This window comes from Balaenoptera acutorostrata, chromosome 3 (genome assembly GCF_949987535.1).
Source record: "Balaenoptera acutorostrata chromosome 3, mBalAcu1.1, whole genome shotgun sequence".
Lineage (NCBI taxonomy): Eukaryota > Metazoa > Chordata > Mammalia > Artiodactyla > Balaenopteridae > Balaenoptera > Balaenoptera acutorostrata.
Window position 1 is genome coordinate 24,208,033 of NC_080066.1, and position 20,020 is coordinate 24,228,052.

General features: G+C 41.2%; 1 protein-coding gene across 1 annotated transcript in view; it reads right to left on the reverse strand.

Moving 5' to 3' along the window:
- Nucleotides 1–9,560: 9,560 nt before the first annotated feature.
- TAF3 (TATA-box binding protein associated factor 3) overlaps nucleotides 9,561–20,020 on the reverse strand; it is a 152,575-nt gene continuing 142,115 nt past the window's right edge. Inside the window, exons 5-7 of the mRNA XM_007167423.2 lie at nucleotides 14,680–14,935; nucleotides 11,606–11,712; nucleotides 9,561–10,794 (exon numbers count right to left, since the gene is read on the reverse strand). Coding sequence (XP_007167485.1) covers nucleotides 10,680–10,794; nucleotides 11,606–11,712; nucleotides 14,680–14,935 — 478 coding nt within the window. The 3' untranslated portion in view covers nucleotides 9,561–10,679. The remainder of the gene's footprint in view (nucleotides 10,795–11,605; nucleotides 11,713–14,679; nucleotides 14,936–20,020) is intronic.

A 20,020-nucleotide genomic window follows, 5' to 3' on the forward strand; every position in this document is an offset into this window, starting at 1 on the left:
GCTCACCTGGGCCCTGCCTTACGATTTCTCCAAACCTTCTGTTTTCCTTCTGATCTTTGAGCACCAGTGAAACATGATTAACAGCTTAAATGAAGCCAGATTCTTGTTTCTAAGTGCATGATACATATTAAAAATGATAGCCATGTGATGTGACTTTTGTGTCTGTAAACTGCATAATTATAAAAATTATACATGAACATATACTTAGGGAATGCTGTGAGCTGTAGGTCTTAATTACACCATGTATTTTTATATAAACATCCTTCAGCTGAATCTGTGTCCACAAACTTCTCAGAGACAAAGTGGGCCACTGTCAAATGTCAGCGTTAACCAGTTGCTTGGGAAAGGAGGTAAATACACTTCTTATGGCAGAAATACCATCTTTTGAATTCGGTCAGGATTTCTGCTGCATTAAATTGCTGTATTGTCTGTGACTACAAACTGAAACGTGGGCTAGCTTAGTTTGGGCGGTCTGGTAATTTGAAGCCCTCCAGTAAGGGCTTGGTATTCTGTAATCAATAAGCAGAGCTCCTGTGTTGTTTTTAGTGATTTGAAACAAAGTTCAGTGACAATGATTTGTCCATAAAAACATTTGAACAAATAACTAACCATCCAAGAAATGAAGCAGATGTTGAAAGGGTTTATATTATATCCAAGATGCTAGAAAGGGCATGGAAGTGGTTCCCAAGTCCATAGATTCAGTGTATGTATATGAACAAGTACATCGTGTGTTCCTATTAATGGTTGAATCAGTGCAGTAGAAAAATTCACTACAATCTCATACAAACCACTGATAACTGATAGGGGCAGACTCCTGGATATACAAAATGTGGACTTAATGAAAAACTGTTAGTAAGTTGAAAACATTAAACTCTGTGTTTTCTTGCCTTCTTCCATCTGTTGACAATAAGGCAATATAAATAACTCTATGCTGTTAAAGATACCCTCCCATGCAGGAAATGTTAGGGAATGTATCCACCCCGTCAGCAGCTCTCGGCCACCCCACCACTGCTACAGCCATTGTACCTGGTGGAGAGATGCCTTTCTGCTGTTCTTCCTAAAAATGTGCTCTTACAAGAGGTAAACAACCGGAAAAGTATGTGCCTACTTTTCGTATCCTGATTTTATTTCAGTTTTTTAACTTTAAGCCTATTTTTTAACGTTATTTTCAATGAAATCCACACTTTAAAAATGTTGAGGGTGAGTCATTTCTGATTGGGTTCCTTTCACACGACACACACATATCCCTTCCCCTATGGACCTGACATCCTAACAGGCATCGGATAGATTTGACGTTTCACTACCTCTGAAACGGAACTAATTTATTTATAACGTTTGAAGTCTCGAGCACAGAATGTGAGAGCTACAAGGAGCATGTAGACCTCATGGGACCTCTTTGTTTCAAAATGGAGGGGCTGAGGCCCTTGGGAGAGTTGGGCAGACAGTTAGGAAGTGAGACTGTGATGTCAGTGTCAGTGCTTCCTGGTCAGAGCTACAGCAAAGGAGCAAAGAACATCTGCGGTTGTGTCTGTCCTAGAACTGCAATGATGTGCTAGTTACTAGCCACCTGTGGATATTTACATTTCAATTAGTTAAAATTATCATTTTTAAAATTTTCAATTAGTTTAAATTACTATTTAAATTTTTTTTTCAATTAGTTAAAATTAAACAAAATTAAAAATTCAGCTTCTTCAACCTAAATGTCCATCGACAGATGAATGGATAAAGAAGATGTGGCACATATATACAATGGAATATTACTCAGCCATAAAAAGAAACGAAACTGAGTTATTTGTAGTGAGGTGGATGGAGTTAGAGTCTGTCATACAGAGTGAAGTAAGTCAGAAAGAGAAAAACAAATACAGTATGCTAACACATATATATGGAATCTAAGGGGGAAAAAAAAAAAAGGCCATGAAGAACCTAGTGGCAAGACGGGAATAAAGACACAGACCTACTAGAGAATGGACTTGAGGATATGGGGAGGGGGTGGGGTGAGATGTGACAGGGTAAGAGAGTGTCATGGACATATATACACTACCAAATGAAAAATAGATAGCTAGTGGGAAGCAGCCACATAGCACAGGGAGATCAGCTCGGTGCTTTGTGACCACCTAGAGGGGTGGGATGGGGAGGGTGGGAGGGAGGGAGATGCAAGAGGGAAGAGAAATGGGAACATATTGTATATGTATAACTGATTCACTTTGTTATAAAGCAGATGCTAACACACTATTGTAAGGCAATTATACTTCAATAAAGATGTTTAAAAAAAAAAAAAATTCAGCTTCTTAGCTGCAGTAGCCGCATCTCAAGTGCTCCATAGTCCATGTGGCCGTGGCCCCGGTATTGGCCGGAGCAGAAGTGACGGGACATTTCCATCCTCATGGCCTGAGCCCAGAGATGAATGCAGTGACTCCAGAACACAAATGCTTGTGCGTGGAAGGGATTCCTAAGCACATAGGGAAGTTGGGGGTGGGGGGGGGAGGTGCAGTGGCAGCTCCTCCACTAGGGGGTGCTCTAGACTCCAGTGCATCCCTCCAGCCGGACTACATTCAGAAGGCTTTGAGAAATTTCTCGTTTTAAGTGTAAGTTAGGTTTCCTTCCTTTATCTGATCCCTTTCCTGCACTGAGGCCTCAGGTTGTTCAGGAATGCACAGGCAACCATGTGCCTGCTGAATGTGCGTGAAGCCCAGCAAGGCCTCGTCCTCCATGATTTACTGTTTCGTCTAGTTCTCTGAGATTGTTCAGCATAAGAATCAGAAAGTGCCAATGCCAAATCCATTGCACTTTGACTTGCTGCATATCAACATCGGTCATCCAGGCCTGCTGACAGCAGCATACCTCTCCCTCCGCTCTCCACCATTGGGTACCATACAGATGGGTGTAAAATTGAGCTGGAGAAAATGGGCACTGGGAGGAAGTCTTTCTCCTGATGGCCTTGTGTGTCCAGTAATCAAATAGCTTGATAATAAAATCGCCTGGCTAATGTCTTGTCCACCTTTCCAGCCTCGACTGTAGCATCAAAAGAGCATTGCTCTTTTTTAAATGAAAAAAAAATTTCTTTAATTGAAGTATAGTTGATTTACAATATCGTGTTAGTTTCAGGTGTACAGCAAAGTGATTCAGTTATACATATACATGTATCTATCTAAATTCTTTTTTTCAATTCTTTCCATTGTAGTTTATTACAAGATATTGAGTAGAGTTCCCTGTGCTATACAGTAGGTCCTTGTTGTTTATTTTATATATAGTAGTGTGTATATGTTACTCTCAAATTCCTATTTTAGTCCTCCCCTCCCCTCTCCTTTGGTAACCATAAATTTGTTTTCTATGTTTGTCTGTTTGTTTTATAAACAAGTTCATTTGTACTATTTTTTAGATTCCACATATAAGTGATATCATATATTTATCTTTCTCTGACTTACTTCATATAGTATGATAATCTCTAGGTCCATCTATGTTGCTGCAAATGGCATTATTTCATTCCTTTTTTATGGCTGAGTAGTATTCCATCGTATATATACATCTTCTTCATCTGTCAGTGGACATTTAGGTTGCTTCCATGTCTTGGCTGTTGTAAATAGTGCTGCTATGAACACTGGGGTGCATGTATCTTTTTGAATGAGAGCCTTCAACTTTTTAGGATATATACCCAGGAGGGGGATTGCTGGCCAAGATCGCTGTTTTTTTTTGTTTTTTGTTTTTTTTGTAAGATCGCTGTTTTGATGGGGTGTCGAAATCCGGAATCTGAGTCTCATAGAAAATTCAGAATTTATAGAGCACTGAAAATTTATTGGAAGAGCAAGGTAGTACCTATTAACAAATAAAACTAAAAAAAAACAAAACAAAACCCACAATAGATACTATAGCTCCCACTTGTTGAGCTCCTACCATGTGTTAAATGCTTTACATATGATCTTATTCAATTTTTATAATTACCCAAAGAAGACAGTCCTATTCTCCTTTTACAGAGAAGGAAGCTGAGATTTAGAGAAATTAAATTTTATTTTTAAATTAATTAATTAATTTATTTTTGGGTGTGTTGGGTCTTCGTTTCTGTGCGAGGGCTTTCTCTAGTTGCGGCAAGTGGGGGCCACTCTTCATCGTGGTGCGCAGGCCTCTCACTATCGCGGCCTCTCTTGTTGCGGAGCACAAGCTCCAGACGCACAGGCTCAGTAATTGTGGCTCACGGGCCTAGTTGCTCCGCGGCATGTGGGATCTTCCCAGACCAGGGCTCTAACCCGTGTCCCCTGCATTGGCAGGCAGATTCTCAACCACTGCACCACCAGGGAAGCCCCGAGAAATTAAATTCTTTATTGAAGTTCATTCAGCAGTTGAGCAACACAGTCAGGATTCAGATCCAGGTTCTGACTAAGAAAAAAGTGTGCTCTTGGCTACTATCTTGCTGTCTAGATTCCTTAAAATTTAGTTAAAGATCTAAATGCAATGTGAAAAGAAGACCTATAAAGCAGAAAATATCAATTTAATGCATGAAGCTCATCAAACAGCCTGTATGCACTTTAATGGGGGCCTAGGTCTGGCCAATTCAATTTTTTAAAAATCAGTGAAAATATGGTAAGCCAAAAATATTTTTATCACACTTCAAACAATATTTGGCTGGACGCGCACTTACTGGAAGTGGGTGTGATTCCTGGGCACAGCGACCCTAGGAGTCAGGCGGGTAACCCACCCGTGTCACAAGGAAGGCCACCGTGTGGTCTGCCTAAAGGTTTTCAGATTCAAAATTTTTACAGCCCTGTGCTGCGCTCTCCCCAAAATGAAACCAAACAACAAAGCAACCTCACCCACAGGCCTATTTCCATGTGGGGTCTTTGTGGAAAATGACATTTGAGAGGGTGTCAGCTGAGCTTCTAGAAGGTTGCATTCCACAGCAGCCTTCCTGGGAAGCTCTGATGGTCTCACTGAGCCTTCAGAGTAAAATAAATTTTTTCCTCATACTTTTTAAAAAAACATACAGGTGTTTATAAATGCTTTTTCCCCTCTTACCTTACTTCCTTAGTGAGAATTCACCATATTTTTCCTTTAAGCAAAACTCTCCTCTGGCATTTAACATGACAGGATTAACAAAAATTTGATTTACACCTATTGCATCAGGATACATTTATTTCAGTAGATTGATCTTTCTAGAAAGGTTCAATTTTTTGATTTTATTCAGTTTCAGATCCAATCTTTCTTCCTGGGAATGTTATAATTTTGTCAACTTACTGCTGTTTTTTTTTTTTTTAATTAAGATTTTTTTAATTGTAGAAAAGAACAAGCACAAAAATAGCTAAAACTTATATATACAGTTTAAACAAATGACTATAAAGTGGTGTCTGTATAACCACCTCCCAGGTCAGGAAATCAGACTTTGCCTGTACCTGGAAACAGCCCGAGCTTGCTTATGCCGCCTCTTCCACATCCACACTCCCCTCTCTCCCCACAGAGGAAGCCGCCATCCTTACTTTTATGAGGGTCCCTCCTTGCTTTCCCACCTTTGTGTGCATCCTGAAACACGCGGTGTAGTTTTGCCCTTTTGGGACTTTATATACAAGGACTCAAACTACACATATTCTGATGTCTGGATTGGTTTACAGCGTTTTGTGGTAAGCTGTCCCTTGGTCTCATGGACCTAAAATTGAAAACTGGTCAGACAGGAGTCAGAACTGATCATCTTTCCATGCACTCTGGCTTGGATCCATTTTTGAAATGTGGACCACGTCTCTCATGTCATTCTCTGTCATCTCTCTGTGACACTGGGGACGTGTCTCAGGTCATCTTTGCATCCCCGTAGCCTGGGAAGATGCCTAATGGTTTTTTTGGGAAGCACGTGGATGTGGTTAAGTGCAGAACATTCTGGGCCTCTTCTTTGTTTTTGTGAATGTTGTAAATAGCCACATCAAAAAGTAATAGAATGAAGGAGAGAAGAGGAATTGCTCATTTAGAAACCTTCTAGAGAATTCACTTTCTAAAAGCTAGCCAAAAAAGCTTAGTCAACATTCCAAACAGTATAGGAAAAGAAATAATCAGAATATAACCTGATGATATTTTTGGATGATTTGAACTCCCTGTGATGACTACTTTTATTAGAGGTTTAAATGAGATCCTAGAAGCAGCAGAGACATTTGCTTCAAACCACTGAACTTGGCAATAGTTAACTCATGAAGAACAGTAACAATGACAATCTTCAGTTTTGTGTTGTTTTGCTTAAGATGATCCCATCCTAAGCGTTTCACTAATCAAATACAAGACCAAGCCAAAAAAAACCACAAAGAAAAAAAAACTCCCACAAAACTTCAGAAGGTGAACAAAATCCTGACTAGGTTCCAAGGATACAGTAGGAGATGCTTGCTTAGGGCAGAGTACCTAAAATATGCTTCTGTTTTTTTTGTTTTTTGGTTTTTTTGGCCATGCCGTGCGGCATGCAGGATGTGGGATCTTAGCTCCCTGACCAGAGATCGAACCTGTGCCCCCTGCAGTGGAAGCACGGAGTCTTAACCATTGGGCCACCAGGGAAGTCCCAATATACTTCTGTTCTGAAAGCCCAGCACATTTACGTCTCGTGGCATCCTTCTGTTTACGTATAAATGCATTTTTTCTTATATTGTCAACTCTGCTAGTTCCCAGGATAGTTAATGTAACTGTTCGCTAAGCTTTTCAATATTTTGTTGTAAATATAAACCCTTCAACTATATACAGCTATATCCACATTAAAAACCACTGCAGTCTAAGGTGGATAGAAAGATGATGTGGAGAAAAAACTAGTAAGGAAGGGGCTTAGGATTTGATGAAATGCACATTAATACCAGAATATGGTGGAAACAAGTACAAAATGGTGGAGGCCAGACTGCAGGAAAACTCAACGTGGAGCTAATGCACTTTTGCCATTTTCATGAAGTGTGTCTAGCCAACGTTGAATGAACGAACCAAAGTGTTTAAAACTGTCCTTCTATAAACTAAACTAAAAGCTGAGTTGTCCGGGATGAAAAAGGTAACCAGCAGTTGTTTTAATACTTCGCACATAAACTAAATGTTATGTTTCCCTGATAGGAAGAAGAAAACGTTCAGCTGTCCACCTAAATATCTCATTTCCAGTGTCACCACTGGCCGGCACGTGGGGATTAATAGTTACTTTAGACTTTTTAGGCCACAACGAATGCAAGGTTCTCAAAGAAACGGTTTCCTAAGAGAATGACTGATACTATTGTGGAGAGAACGTTATTCAGAACATTATCTGTTTCATTCTTCAGTTGGGGGGCGACTATCTACTTCTAGACTTGAACTTCTAAAGAAAACTGCTATGATCTGAAGAGATTGGCCATAAAACTATTTGTATTGAAAACTTAGCCCGTGTGCCTTTAGTGAACTTAATTCATTAGCATTCTCACTGGCCAGGTTTCCATATCTGTGTTCATTTTATACTTTAGTTTGGTTACCAGGTCTTTGTTGAATCGTCCTATTCAAAGGAGAACAAAGGAGGTTTAGGTGATACAGTAGGGCAAGGCACTATATTTTATCTTTGCAAAAAGCCCGACAGAGCCAGAGTGCTCTGATGCCCTCTGATTTTCTGCAGGATATTTGGAGCCACAAATCAGCTAGAGGATAGAGCTCCTCACTGTGCTTCAGTGCAGACACCTTTAGAAGACAAACAGTGTGCCAGTCACAGAAATCGCGCTTGGCCAGCTCCTCAGCACTCCGCGGGCAGATCAGCTCACCCGAGGAATGGGGTTCCTGGGAGGGAGGGGTCTCTCTCTCTCTCTCTCTCTCAATACCAACCCCTCCAATTAAATCACTAGCCCGGCCAATTTTTTTCCAGACTACTTCTCTTCACGAAGCATCATCAGTGCTGAGGTCAGATGGTAGTGCTGGCATAAATGACGATGGTCCACCAGCTTCCTGACCGCTGGGAGACTTCTCATGCTCCCTAGGGAAATACCCTCCTGGTGCCTTTGCATCGAATTTTCTCAGTTCCGGTAGTTCCTCAAATGTCTGCTGCTCTCTGATTTCCTTCTCCCTCAAAAGTCAAAACCCACTTTCTTCTTCTTGCGTGGGTCCCCTCAAGGTTTTCTCCCAAGTAAACTGTCATCTTTCCCAATGTAACCCTCTCCCCTCTGGTCCAATACAGGTTTTTCCTTTCCCTGTTTAGTTCAACTTCATTAGGGCAAGTGAATTAACCTCCAGTCTCTTTGTGACGTCTGTGGCACTTGTGGTTACTCTCTTTTTCTTCAGTGTGACTTTATGGAGGATGGTTCTGCCCAACTTCCTAACTCTGCTTTGGAACACCAGGGTTTCATTTTCTAATCCACATTTCCTTTTGCAGTTTCTTGGACTTCCTTTGGTTGGTGTACAGACAGGCATCCAGTAGAGACTGAGACCACCAGCCCGTTTCACACAGGCCACTGAACAGTCAGAAGACGGTAACAACTTTGGGTCTCTGGTGACCTGAACTGGATTCAACTCACTGACCTAGAGGTGAAAGGCTCTGTATTCCATTACTAATCCCTTGAGCTCTCCAGCCCCCTGAAAATGATTCTTTGGTTTTATTATTGCAAAGGCCATTTATAAAATCATGAACTGGATTTAGGAAAGCAACCATGAAATAGCAAGGGACAACAAACTGATTGAAATTCCTTCAATGTCATTTGGGCTGAAGTCTCTCAGACAGTAGGATTGGGGGAAGGTTATATATTGGCACCTCCATTCTTATTTCAGTGGCATGACCAGGTCACTTAGACATGGCAACGTCAGATACACTTACCATGCCTCGAGGAACTAAATCCTAAATAAAGAAAATGGAAAAGCAAACTATGAAATAGCCAATAATCTTTATTTTGCACTTCCCCACCCCCATCCCTCTCCAAAAAGCACTAAATGGGTAGATTTGTGCATGTGAAAATATTGTATAAAGTATTTAGGATGATCTCAAATTAATAGGACAAAAAACACGTGTCTCAACATAGATGCTTTGTTTCTTTGTAGGGATAGAAAAACTTTGACTTCTAGAACAAGGAGGGCAATGAAATACTGCAATCTTGAAAGGGTGACTCCATTTCCACTGATTTGCAATTTAACATCCATGGCAGAAAGCCTCATTTCTCTAACCACATAATATGTTTTAAAATATGATTCATACACTAGTATCAATTTACTTGGCATTTAAAAAAATCACAATTTCTATTAATATATTTGTATTAGGTTCAAAGCCCATATTCTAGTATTCAAGATATCCATTACACTGGCCCAAGTTGGGATTACTTCAAAATCAAGTAAAAGTCCATATTTATTCCAAAGTTGCTAAAATATGCTAATAAAATTAAATTTGATGTTTTACATTAAAAATAAAATATTTGGTTTCTCTCTCAGACATCTATAACATATAATAAATAGTGGGCAGTATAGTAATATAATAAAGTTTTGTGATACCCTGAAATTTGATGAGTTTTCTTTAAAAAAAAAATTTCATAATATACTTCATTTCAGCCTTAAACCACAATATCAATGAACAGATTTGCAGAAATAAAACAATATAAACACAAAATGCTACAGTATATATATATATATATATATATATTTCCTTTTTTTTTTTTAACTTTCAGGGAATCTACATGTCCTTTGAAACAAAAGGAAGTCAAAGAAATTTACAGAAACAAGAGATAACAAAACAATTTCAAATCATAAACCATAGATTTAAATTGCCTTGTTTTCCTTCCAACTGCTCGGGTCCTTTCCCCCAGAGTTTTGGGTACTGCATGGGTTCAGCTCAAGGTAGGTAACTTTGAACTACGCATGGCTCTTTTTTTCTAGCCTTCTTTGCTTATGTACAGCAGTAATTACAGACATGGCTGAAATCACAGCAGATTTCAGAGAAAGCCAGATTTAAACATGATAAAAAATTTTTAAAAATAACTACTTCATAAATATTTATTATTTACATTAGGGGAGATCTCCTGGTCTGAAGAGTTTTTATACAAGTTGATGAAATGGATAAGCTGTGAGAAGAACACCAGCAGTTTAGAGAAATGGGCAAAGTCGGGAGGCAACAGAGACAGAAAATAGGTGAGAGTCAACAAAAATAATTTGCACAAAAGCCAACAGGACATGATAGAAACCTTTTTCTTAAAAAATATAAGGTATTTCACAAAAAGCCTGAACATTTTACATGTTAGTACTAAAAACAGGGAGGGAGGGGAAGCTTCATATATTTTTCATCACAAAAATATTTACCGACACTCCACCTGGAGTTTTCTTTTATGTGATTATGATTATCTCACTAGGGAGGGAAGGAGGCTGGAGGCGCAGACAGACTACCAACGTCACCCTCAGTCACGGTCAAGGCAGGCCACACGCCATCTCCTCATCTAACACCTTAAGGAAAAGGCCCTGGAGAGAATCAAGAAAATCGAAAGGGAAGATTATGGTCTTTTTATTAGTAATACTTGTCACTGGTAATAGAAAACGGAGGTGAGGTGGCCCCAGTGCCCCGCCTCCACGTGAGTTTTCCTTCGGTCACGACCACGTGGCCCCAGGCCGGGGTGTTCCGGAAGGAAAATCCCTGCGGGTGGTGTGTTTCTGTCCTCAGTCTTGCGAGGTTCATAACCTGCAGGAACATGGTGGGAGGTGACACGGAGGCGGGGTCACGGCACCTCCCCCGAGGCATCAGGACAGGGGCCCCCGGGGCGTCAGTGCGCCCGGTGCTTCCTCTTTTTGTGCTTTTTATCCTTCTTTTTGTTGGCACACTTGGGACAGAACCACTGCATCTCTTCCGGGGGCGCGGCCATTATCCCGACGCAGGGCCTGCATGGTTACCAAGGAAGAAAAGGCTTCAGACAAACAAGCTTTATTTATCCACACATTCTTTTCCTGTGTTTTTAAAGAATTTCAAGTCATTAAATAATGTCCTAAGTCTGTGATGTATTTACCAGAAATCCAAGTCACATAGCTCTGACGGATGCTGCGCTACTGCTGGGCGTGTGGGTGATCACCTTACACAAAGCCCCTCTCCAGGCCCCGCTGGAGAAATTAATTAGCTCATTCATCCTTTCAGCCAGAAATAGTCTAATGCTTCTGAGCCACGGCTTTGTTTTTATCTCAGTGATATCATATAGCACGTGACTAAGTGGACTCCTATCTTTTTATATCTGATATTTTCAAGATAAAACAGGAAGACTGCATGCATTTTGATGGTGTTTCTTCGGTTTTGGGGGGGGCGCTGAAGAGGTGCAGAAACCACACAAGCTGTCCCTTCACTTCTGTACTTTGTGACACGTTTACGGGGGGTTCCCTTAGCGTTGCCGTCAAGCACTGCAGCTGCTACAGAAAACGACTGGCAAGAAAGGAAAGGGAACCCCCTCTAGCTCCTTTTCCTTTGTTAAAGCAGGAGGATACATAAGCCAAGCAATACATTTGGAATTTAGGCTGAATAATGATAGTCCAAAGACTCGTGATTTTTGCAATGCACATGAACGCCTTTCTCTTGGCAGTGATTCTGCTCCGTACACCGCTCTCCGGAGAGGAACTGCCCTGGGAGAAAAGCCAGGACAGGCCAGAGGCACCCCCACATCCTGCGTGCAGAGCCCCTCCCCCCAGGGCCACGATGGGGACTCACCAGTGGTACCAGTCGTCACAATCGTCACAGCCAATCATGGGGCTCCCGTCATCGGGCTTGTTGCAGCCGGGACAGATCCAGATCTGGTTCCCCCATTCGTCTCGGATCTGGGGTTGCAGGGGAGGGAGCAAAACAGAGATGCTTTGAGAAAGAAGAACCCAAAAAAGGGCACAATAAGGATCATTACTTCACACTGAGAAGCTAATACACCGACAGATTAAACTAAAAACAAAACCAAAAAACCCAGTAGTTAACAATTTAGTAAAGCTGTGATCATGGTCACCACTATCCTGGGATCACCTGAAAAAGCAAATGGCTACTAAGTGTTCAATGATAAGACATTTCTTTTTCTGTTTTTTGCCCCTCGGCTTGCAGGATCTCAGTTCCCGACCAGGGATTGAACCCAGGGCCCGGCAGTGAAGGCCCAGAATCCTAACCACTAGGCCACCAGGGAACTCCCAAGACATTTCTAATGAATATTTTAAACTCTTTTGTAAGTCATAAAAACAAAGCATTTTATAATCATTTCTGTGAGCAATATGACCTACTGCCACTTTTATCTAAAGAAATCCTGTAAACACACACATGCTGAATGACTAGGGTTTTCATGGAAGTAACGATGAATATTTTTGAAAGCTATTGAGCTTAACTCTATGTTGTTTCCTCCATCGCATTCACAGGCCTGGAATTAATAAATACGGCCAATGTGCATGTATTGCCTTATTACTTATTAGCCAAACCCTTCTCCTGAACTAGCTGATAAGATCAAGGATATAAAAGAGTTGTTACTAAGTAACTTTCCATTCCCTTTATGACATTTTCAGTAAAGTACAATCAACTAAAGGGCAAATGAAATAAGGGACGCGGGAGGCCAAAGAGCCACACATTTTCATGTTATTTTGCAACAAATAATGCTGTGCTCTGAACTTTGCTTTACTTAACTTAGCAGTTCCAAATAAGAAGCATCCCTAACTGAACAACTTCCTCAAATTCCACACGAACAAGACCGATTTGGAAGAAACAATTCTATGACGGGCATTCAAAACCAGGAATGATAATTTTCTAAAGTTTTTCCAATTACACAGCATATAATTTCATTCAGTTTATTTTGCAAGCTATAGTCTCTTCTGGTACTTTAAAATACAACACTGACTAGATGTGCAGGAGAGAAATGGCTTTCTCTGTGTGTGATGGGTGTACGGGGGGCAGAGATGTTTCATTCCACTGATGCGCTATTTTAAGGCTGACCATTCTCAAAACAGTCTCTACAGAGGCAGAGGATGCTGATGTGAAGGCTTCCTAAACAAATCTGTGGGCAGCTACATCCCTGACTCGGTCCTCTCTAGTTTCAAGGGGAGAGACCACCAGTTAGCACGTGCCAGCTGTCTGGGGCGAAGGCTGGCCCAGCGCCCTGGGCCCTGAAGCTGCCATGCATGGCCAGTCCTGCTGCTGGCTGACCTTTCTTGAAATTAGGAGGCCGTGACCCTGTGACATGGGAAATCTGCCACAGCACCCATAATAACTAACGCCCAGCCCTTCACGGTTTACTAAGTTCTTTCAAATGTCTTACTTGGTTTCATCATCCTAAAACAATGCTTGGATAGGTTAGAAATGGGGAGACTGGAGCTAAGGGAATATCAGTGACAGTTCCAATGTCACAGATTGGGCAGTGACAAAATCAGCCTTTTTGCTGTATAGCCTGTGTCCTTCCTTCAATTCACACATTTTGTCTTCTGTCTACAAAGTGTCTCTGAGGAGACAGAAGGCTTTTCATCCATGTTGTCTATGCAAATCTGATCCATCTCCAGGGAGTTAACTCAGAAACCCACTGGAGAATCAGAAATCAGCGACCACCTAGTCTATCAACCCCCTAATTACACCTGAAGAAATGGAGGCCGAGGAGATTAAGTGTAAAATCCTCCCCAATTAACCAATCTTGGGGTGATGCGGCCTCAATTAAACACCTGTAGCAACTGGTCCTTGAATGGACTGATTTGATGATCACAGATTTTTGTATCATGTCTTCTATTTTTGTCTTGAATGGCCAATTTCTTTCTTCCTGTTAATATTTCATGCCTTTATATCCTCTCTGAAGATTTTTGAGATTTTCTTATCCTTCGTATCATTATAGTGCCTCAAATACTTAATGATTCATTGAAATTTCCTTCCCAAATGCCTTTATAGAGATGTAATACTTGCACAATTTATAACAACAACAGCAGGAGTCTGACCCTGCCACCCTCCAGCCCCATCTATTCAGAAAGACCCGAACCACCACTAGGCTGACAGATCTCAGTCTACGTACTTGGTGATCTCGGCTGTGTCAGCTCAGCTAGGACCTCCATGTGCCTGATATCTTTTTGTCGTCTGTTTATGTGTCACTCTACAGAGCTCAAAGGACATATTTATGTAAGTGCTTTATTACTTGATTGAATTCAGGGCTTGAGTAAGATCTGATACTATTAAGTATGGGGAGAACACGTAAAAACGGTTCCATGACAACCGTGCGAACTTATTCATCAAGGTGAGTTTTTCCACCTGAAGACCGGCTTGGACCCAGGAAGCGCTGTGTCTGGAAGTTCATTTCCGTTCACTCTGCAGGCCCTGCTATGTTCTGCACCTTAGCCAGTGAGTTACTATAACTAGTGCTGCTGCTCAGAAAGAGCAGCTGGCCCATCAGACGTGTGTATATCACACAAATTATACTCTTAAGTGAATCACTGCTTGATCAAGAAAGTCAATGAGGGGTTTAACTATCACTATTCACCTCTATATTTATACACTGATTGTGCTGTGTATAGGTATATAGTCATCTTCCAAAACAATGCCGAATAAAGAAAAACAATGCTCTGACATTATTTATGGAGACTAAATATGCAAACATCCTAACAATACTATACAGCTGAAAGCTTGAAAGTGCAATGAAAATGCCTTTCCAGTCATAAAGAATTGCCTCTGAAATTCAATAATGATTCATCTGACACTGCATTTTTAATTGAAAACATTTTCATGAGGAAAGAGAGAGCTCTTAAGTGGCTGTTTCTTAAATACTCCAAAAATAGAAAGTAGCGCACCACGTAAGTGCTGACCGTCTCCGTGACCACACTCCGGACGGGGGCTTTGGAACTGGCAGCTCCCGAGGCGGCGGGGGCCGGAGCGGGCATCCCGGTGAGGGGCGCGCTGGCCGGGGCCATAAGGGGCAAAGGCACGGGAGCGGGGGTGACGTGCACGGGGACAGGGGCGGGGGCCGGCGTGGGCGGCGGCGTCTTGGGTCTGTTCAGAGAAGGCGCTGGCTTAGCCTCGGGGGCTGGGACCACTTTGCTGATGACACTGTCAACAAAAGAGAGAAAAGGAAAAGTCAAAACACATAGTTGAGTCAAGCCAGGTAGCTAAAAACATGATCGCACAATCACTTGGTTCTTCTAGCAGCAAACGACTTTTTGGGGAGTCCAGAGAGCAACGGAGCTCAGGGTTAAAGGCCCTTCCCCAACCTGCTTCTCCCCTTACTCGGTCACGGCTGGCCGAGATGTCAGGCAGCGGGGGTGAGGCTCCAGCTCTTTCCCTGGTGATGTCGCCGAGTCGTGATTAGAGCTGCATGCTGCTCTGTCTCTTTTTTTTTTTTTTTAACAACTTTATTGGAGTATAATTGCTTTACAATGGTGTGTTAGTTTCTGCTTTATAACAAAGTGAATCAGTTATACATATACATATGTTTCCATATCTCTTCCCTCTTGCATCTCCCTCCCTCCCACCCTCCCTATCCCACCCCTCTAGGTGGTCACAAAGCACCGAGCTGATCTCCCTGTGCTATGCGGCTGCTTCCCACTAGCTATCTATTTTACGTTTGGTAGTGTATATATGTCCATGCCACTCTCTCACTTTGTCACAGCTTACCCTTCTCCCTCCCCATATCCTCAAGTCCATTCTCTAGTAGGTCTGTCTCTTCATTAACACTGTCTTACCCACAGAACCCATGCCAGGGAAGAAGAACTAGGCTCAGAGCCAGGATATCTGAGTTCAAACCCTACATCTTCCACAGGCTGGCACGTGACCTGGGGTAAGTCGTTTAAAAGTAAAAGTTAAAGGAGGCAAGAATATACAATGGAGAAAAGACAGCCTCTTCAATAAGTGGTGCTGGGAAAACTGGACAGCTACATGTAAAAGAATGAAATTAGAGCACTCCCTAACACCATACACAAAAATAAACTCCAAATGGATTAAAGACCTAAATGTAAGGCCAGACACTATCACACTCTTAGAGGAAAACATAGGCAGGACACTCTCTGACATAAATCACAGCAAGATCCTTTTTTACCCACCTCCTAGAGAAATGGAAATAAAAACAAAAATAAACAAACGGGACCTAATTAAACTTAAAAGCTTTTGCACAGCAAAGGAAACCATAAACAAGATGAAAAGACAACCCTCAGAATGGGAGAAAATATTTGCAAATGAAACAACTGACAAAGGATTAATCTCCAAAATTTACAAGCAGCTCATGCAGCTCAAATATCAAAAAAACAAACAACCCAATCCAAAAATGGGCAGAAGACCTAAACAGACATTTCTCCAAAGAAGATATACAGATTGCCAACAAACACATGAAAGATTGCTCAACATCATTAATCATTAGAGAAATGCAAATCAAAACTACATTGAGATATCATCTCACACCAGTCAGAATGGCCATCATCAAAAAAATCTACAAACAATAAATGCTGGAGAGGGTGTGGAGAAAAGGGAACCCTCTTGCACTGTTGGTGGGAATGTAAATTGATACAGCCACTATGGAGAACAGTATGGAGGTTCCTTAAAAAACTAAAAATAGAACTACCATACGACCCAGTGATCCCACTACTGGACATATACCCTGAGAAAACCATAATTCAAAAAGAGTCATGTACCACAATGTTCACTGCAGCTCTATTTACAATAGCCAGGACATGGAAGCAACCTAAGTGCCCATCAACAGATGAATGGATAAAGAAGATGTGGCTCATATATACAATGGAATATTACTCAGCCATAAAAAGAAACGAAATTGAGTTATTTGTAGTGAGGTGGATGGACCTAGAGTCTGTCATACAGAGTGAAGTAAGTCAGAAAGAGAAAAACAAATACCGTATGCTAACACATATATACAGAATCTAAAAAAAAAAAAAAAAAGGTCATGAAGAACCTAGGGGCAAAATGGAAATAAAGACACAGGCCTACTAGAGAATGGACTTGAGGATACGGGGAGGGGGAAGGGTAAGCTGGGACAAAGTGAGAGAGTGGCATGGACATATATACACTACCAAATGTAAAACAGATAGCTGGTGGGAAGCAGCCGCATAGCACAGGGAGATCAGCTCAGTGCTTTGTGACCACCTAGAGGGATGGGACAGGGAGGGTGGGAGGCAGAAAGACGCAAGAGGGAAGAGATATGGGGATATATGTATATGTATAGCTGATTCACTTTGTTATACAGCAGAAACTAACACACCATTGTAAAGCAATTATACTCCAATAAAGTTGTTAACAAAAATAAAAAACACAACAGTAGAAGTACTAGTTCCTGTGCGTCTCTAAGCAGCTGGTGCTGTACTAGGGGCTTCCCACGCATCACCTCATCTAACCCTCACAACAACTTCAAAGAAGTTATAGTGACACCGCTTTATAGACGAGGAAACAGGATTAGAGAGAGAAAGGAATTTGGGTTAATGGGTGGCAAGCTTAGAACAGAGGTCTATTTGATTCTAAAACTCTTCTTTTCTTTTTACAAAGTGCCTTTATTTGAGGGGAAATAAGTATATCATCTCAAGTTTAGAGAAAACATATTTGCTTCTGGTGTCCCTCCCTCCCTCCTCCAGAAGGAACCACTGTCCTCCAGCCAGGAGGTGTGTTTCTAAATTTTTGTTCTTTGAACTTTTTCTGCCTTTGCAGATACCCATAAACAATGCATACCATACCACTGTTTTATGTGTTTCAAGTATATAAACAATTCACACTATATTTATCGTTTGCAACTAGCTTTCCTCACCTAGTTTTTTTTTGTAACTGAGATATAGTCAACATTGTGTAAGTTTGCACAGTGTGTCAGCTTGACACATTTGTAAACTGCAAAATGATTACTGCAGTGGCCTTATTAGCTAATACCTTTATCACACCACGTAATTATCATTTCTTTTTTTTGAAGGGAAGTGTTCGGATCTAGTCTCTTGCAACCTTGACATTTGTAATACAGTATTGTTGACTATAATCTCCATGCTGTGTATCAGATCCTTAGAACTTATTTGTTTACTAGTTGCCCGCTTAGTTTTATGCTCTTGATTTATCGATATATATTACTTATTTTAATTGCTATATAGTATTCCATAGTATGAATAAGTCAAAGGGTTTTTGCCCATTGTCCTACTGACTGTACAACGTATTACCTTGTAAATGTTACATGTTAACTTGTAAATATGGTGATGAATCTCCCTGGGCTATATTCCTAGACATAAAGTTTCATCTTTATTAGGAATCCGGAGCTGCTCTCTAAAATAGGCTGCACTGACCTACCTCTTCCTACGATCCCGCACTGACCTTCCCAGACCTTGCTTTTCTAATCAACAAAGTATAAATAAAGATAGCTGTCTGTGAGGGCTATGGTGAGAACCTGAATAGGGAGGAACCCGTCAAGAACTATGTACAAATGTGAAGTGTCATGGGCATTGCTCATGTCATCCCCAGCATTGTCATGACCAATCCACACAGGGCCTCTTTCTCAAAGTCCTTGTTTGGAAAAACACCTCCCCTACAAAGCACTGATTCTTTGCTATTCTGGTCAGAAGACTATAAAACAGTATTTCAAAAATTCCATCATTATACAAGCAAATAAACAGTGCTGTTACTTGCTCTCCACTTGTTTCATGTGAGTGTGATCACCCTCCTAACTCGAATGCAGCCAAAGACCAAGAGAATTTAACATGGGCTGTTTGTCCAGGAGACACTCAATAGCTGCTTAATGTAATTCATAGTGAATATTTATCCAGCACTAACCAAGTTCCCAGCTGTTGTGAGTGCTGGAAAGCCAAGTGCATGCCGGCACCTGCTGAATGTTTACTTGCCTATCTCAACCCTCATAACAACCAAATGAGGTAACAAGTGCTGATATTATCCTCCTTTTGTAGAGGAAGAAACCAAGGCACAGAGATTAAGTACCTTACGCAAGTTCACAGACTACTATGTGGCAGAGCCAGGATTTAAACCCAGGCAGCCTGATTTCAGAACCCGCGATCTTAACAACTACACTCTGCTGTCTCTCAGTGCTTACTGAGTGAGGTTTGCCTTACATGTAAGATGAGAGGTCCAAGTTATTACTATGGAATTTATATCCATAGGGCAAGCACTCCTTATTCTTATGGTTAGACTAAAATTTAAAAACACTGTTCTGGGAGGCAGTTTCCCATAATGGTTTAAAATATGGGTGCTGGCGTATGCTAATGCACATATATGGAATCTGAAAAAATGGTACTGATGAACCTAGTGGCAGGGAAGGAATAAAGATGCAGATGTATAGAATGGACTTGAGGACACAGGCAGGGAAGGGGAAGCTGGGACGAAGTGAGAGAGCAGCATGGACATATATACACTACCAAATGTAAAATGGATGGCTAGTGGGAAGCTGCTGCATAGCACAGGGAGATCAGCTCGATGCTTTGTGATGATCTGGAGGGGTGGGATAGGGAGGGAGGGTGGGAAGCTCAAGAGGGAGTGGATATGGGGATATATGTATACTGATAGCTGATTCACTTTGTTGTACAACAGAAACTAACATAACATTGTAAAGCAATTATACTCCAATAAAGATATTAAAAATAAAATAAAATAAGGGTGCTGGAACCAAAACTAAAGGAAAAGCAGGAACCCAGAGAGGTAAGTAGAACACAGATGCTTCACTCTGAGGACATTTGTGTATAAGGTGAATCTGATCTTTGGTTTTGATACAGAGGACGGGTTTCAAAGCCCAGGGCCTGTCAAAGTGGAAAGTCTAATAGAACTCCCTCCCCACATTAACGACTCCCAACAGGCTATACCAATTAGGTAAGAATGAATCAGATCTCATGAATTCTCAACTCTGGTGGTCCAGGACAACACATTTAAAGTAATTTGCACTTGTAATGCACCTAGGTACCCAGCACGAATCATCTTGAAAGGAAGTAACTTAAAATCTAGGCTTCATATTATTAATACAGACAATTATTTAAGAAAAAAAGCAGCACAGAATCAAAGATAAACATATAAGGAAGCAAGGCTGCAACAGGGAGAACCAGAAGAAATAACAGACAGTATAAAGAGACCCATAAAGACCACAGACACTGCAATTATCAACTACAATACAACTCTGCTTACAGTGTTTAAAAAAATAAAAGGCAAAACTGGAAATTATCT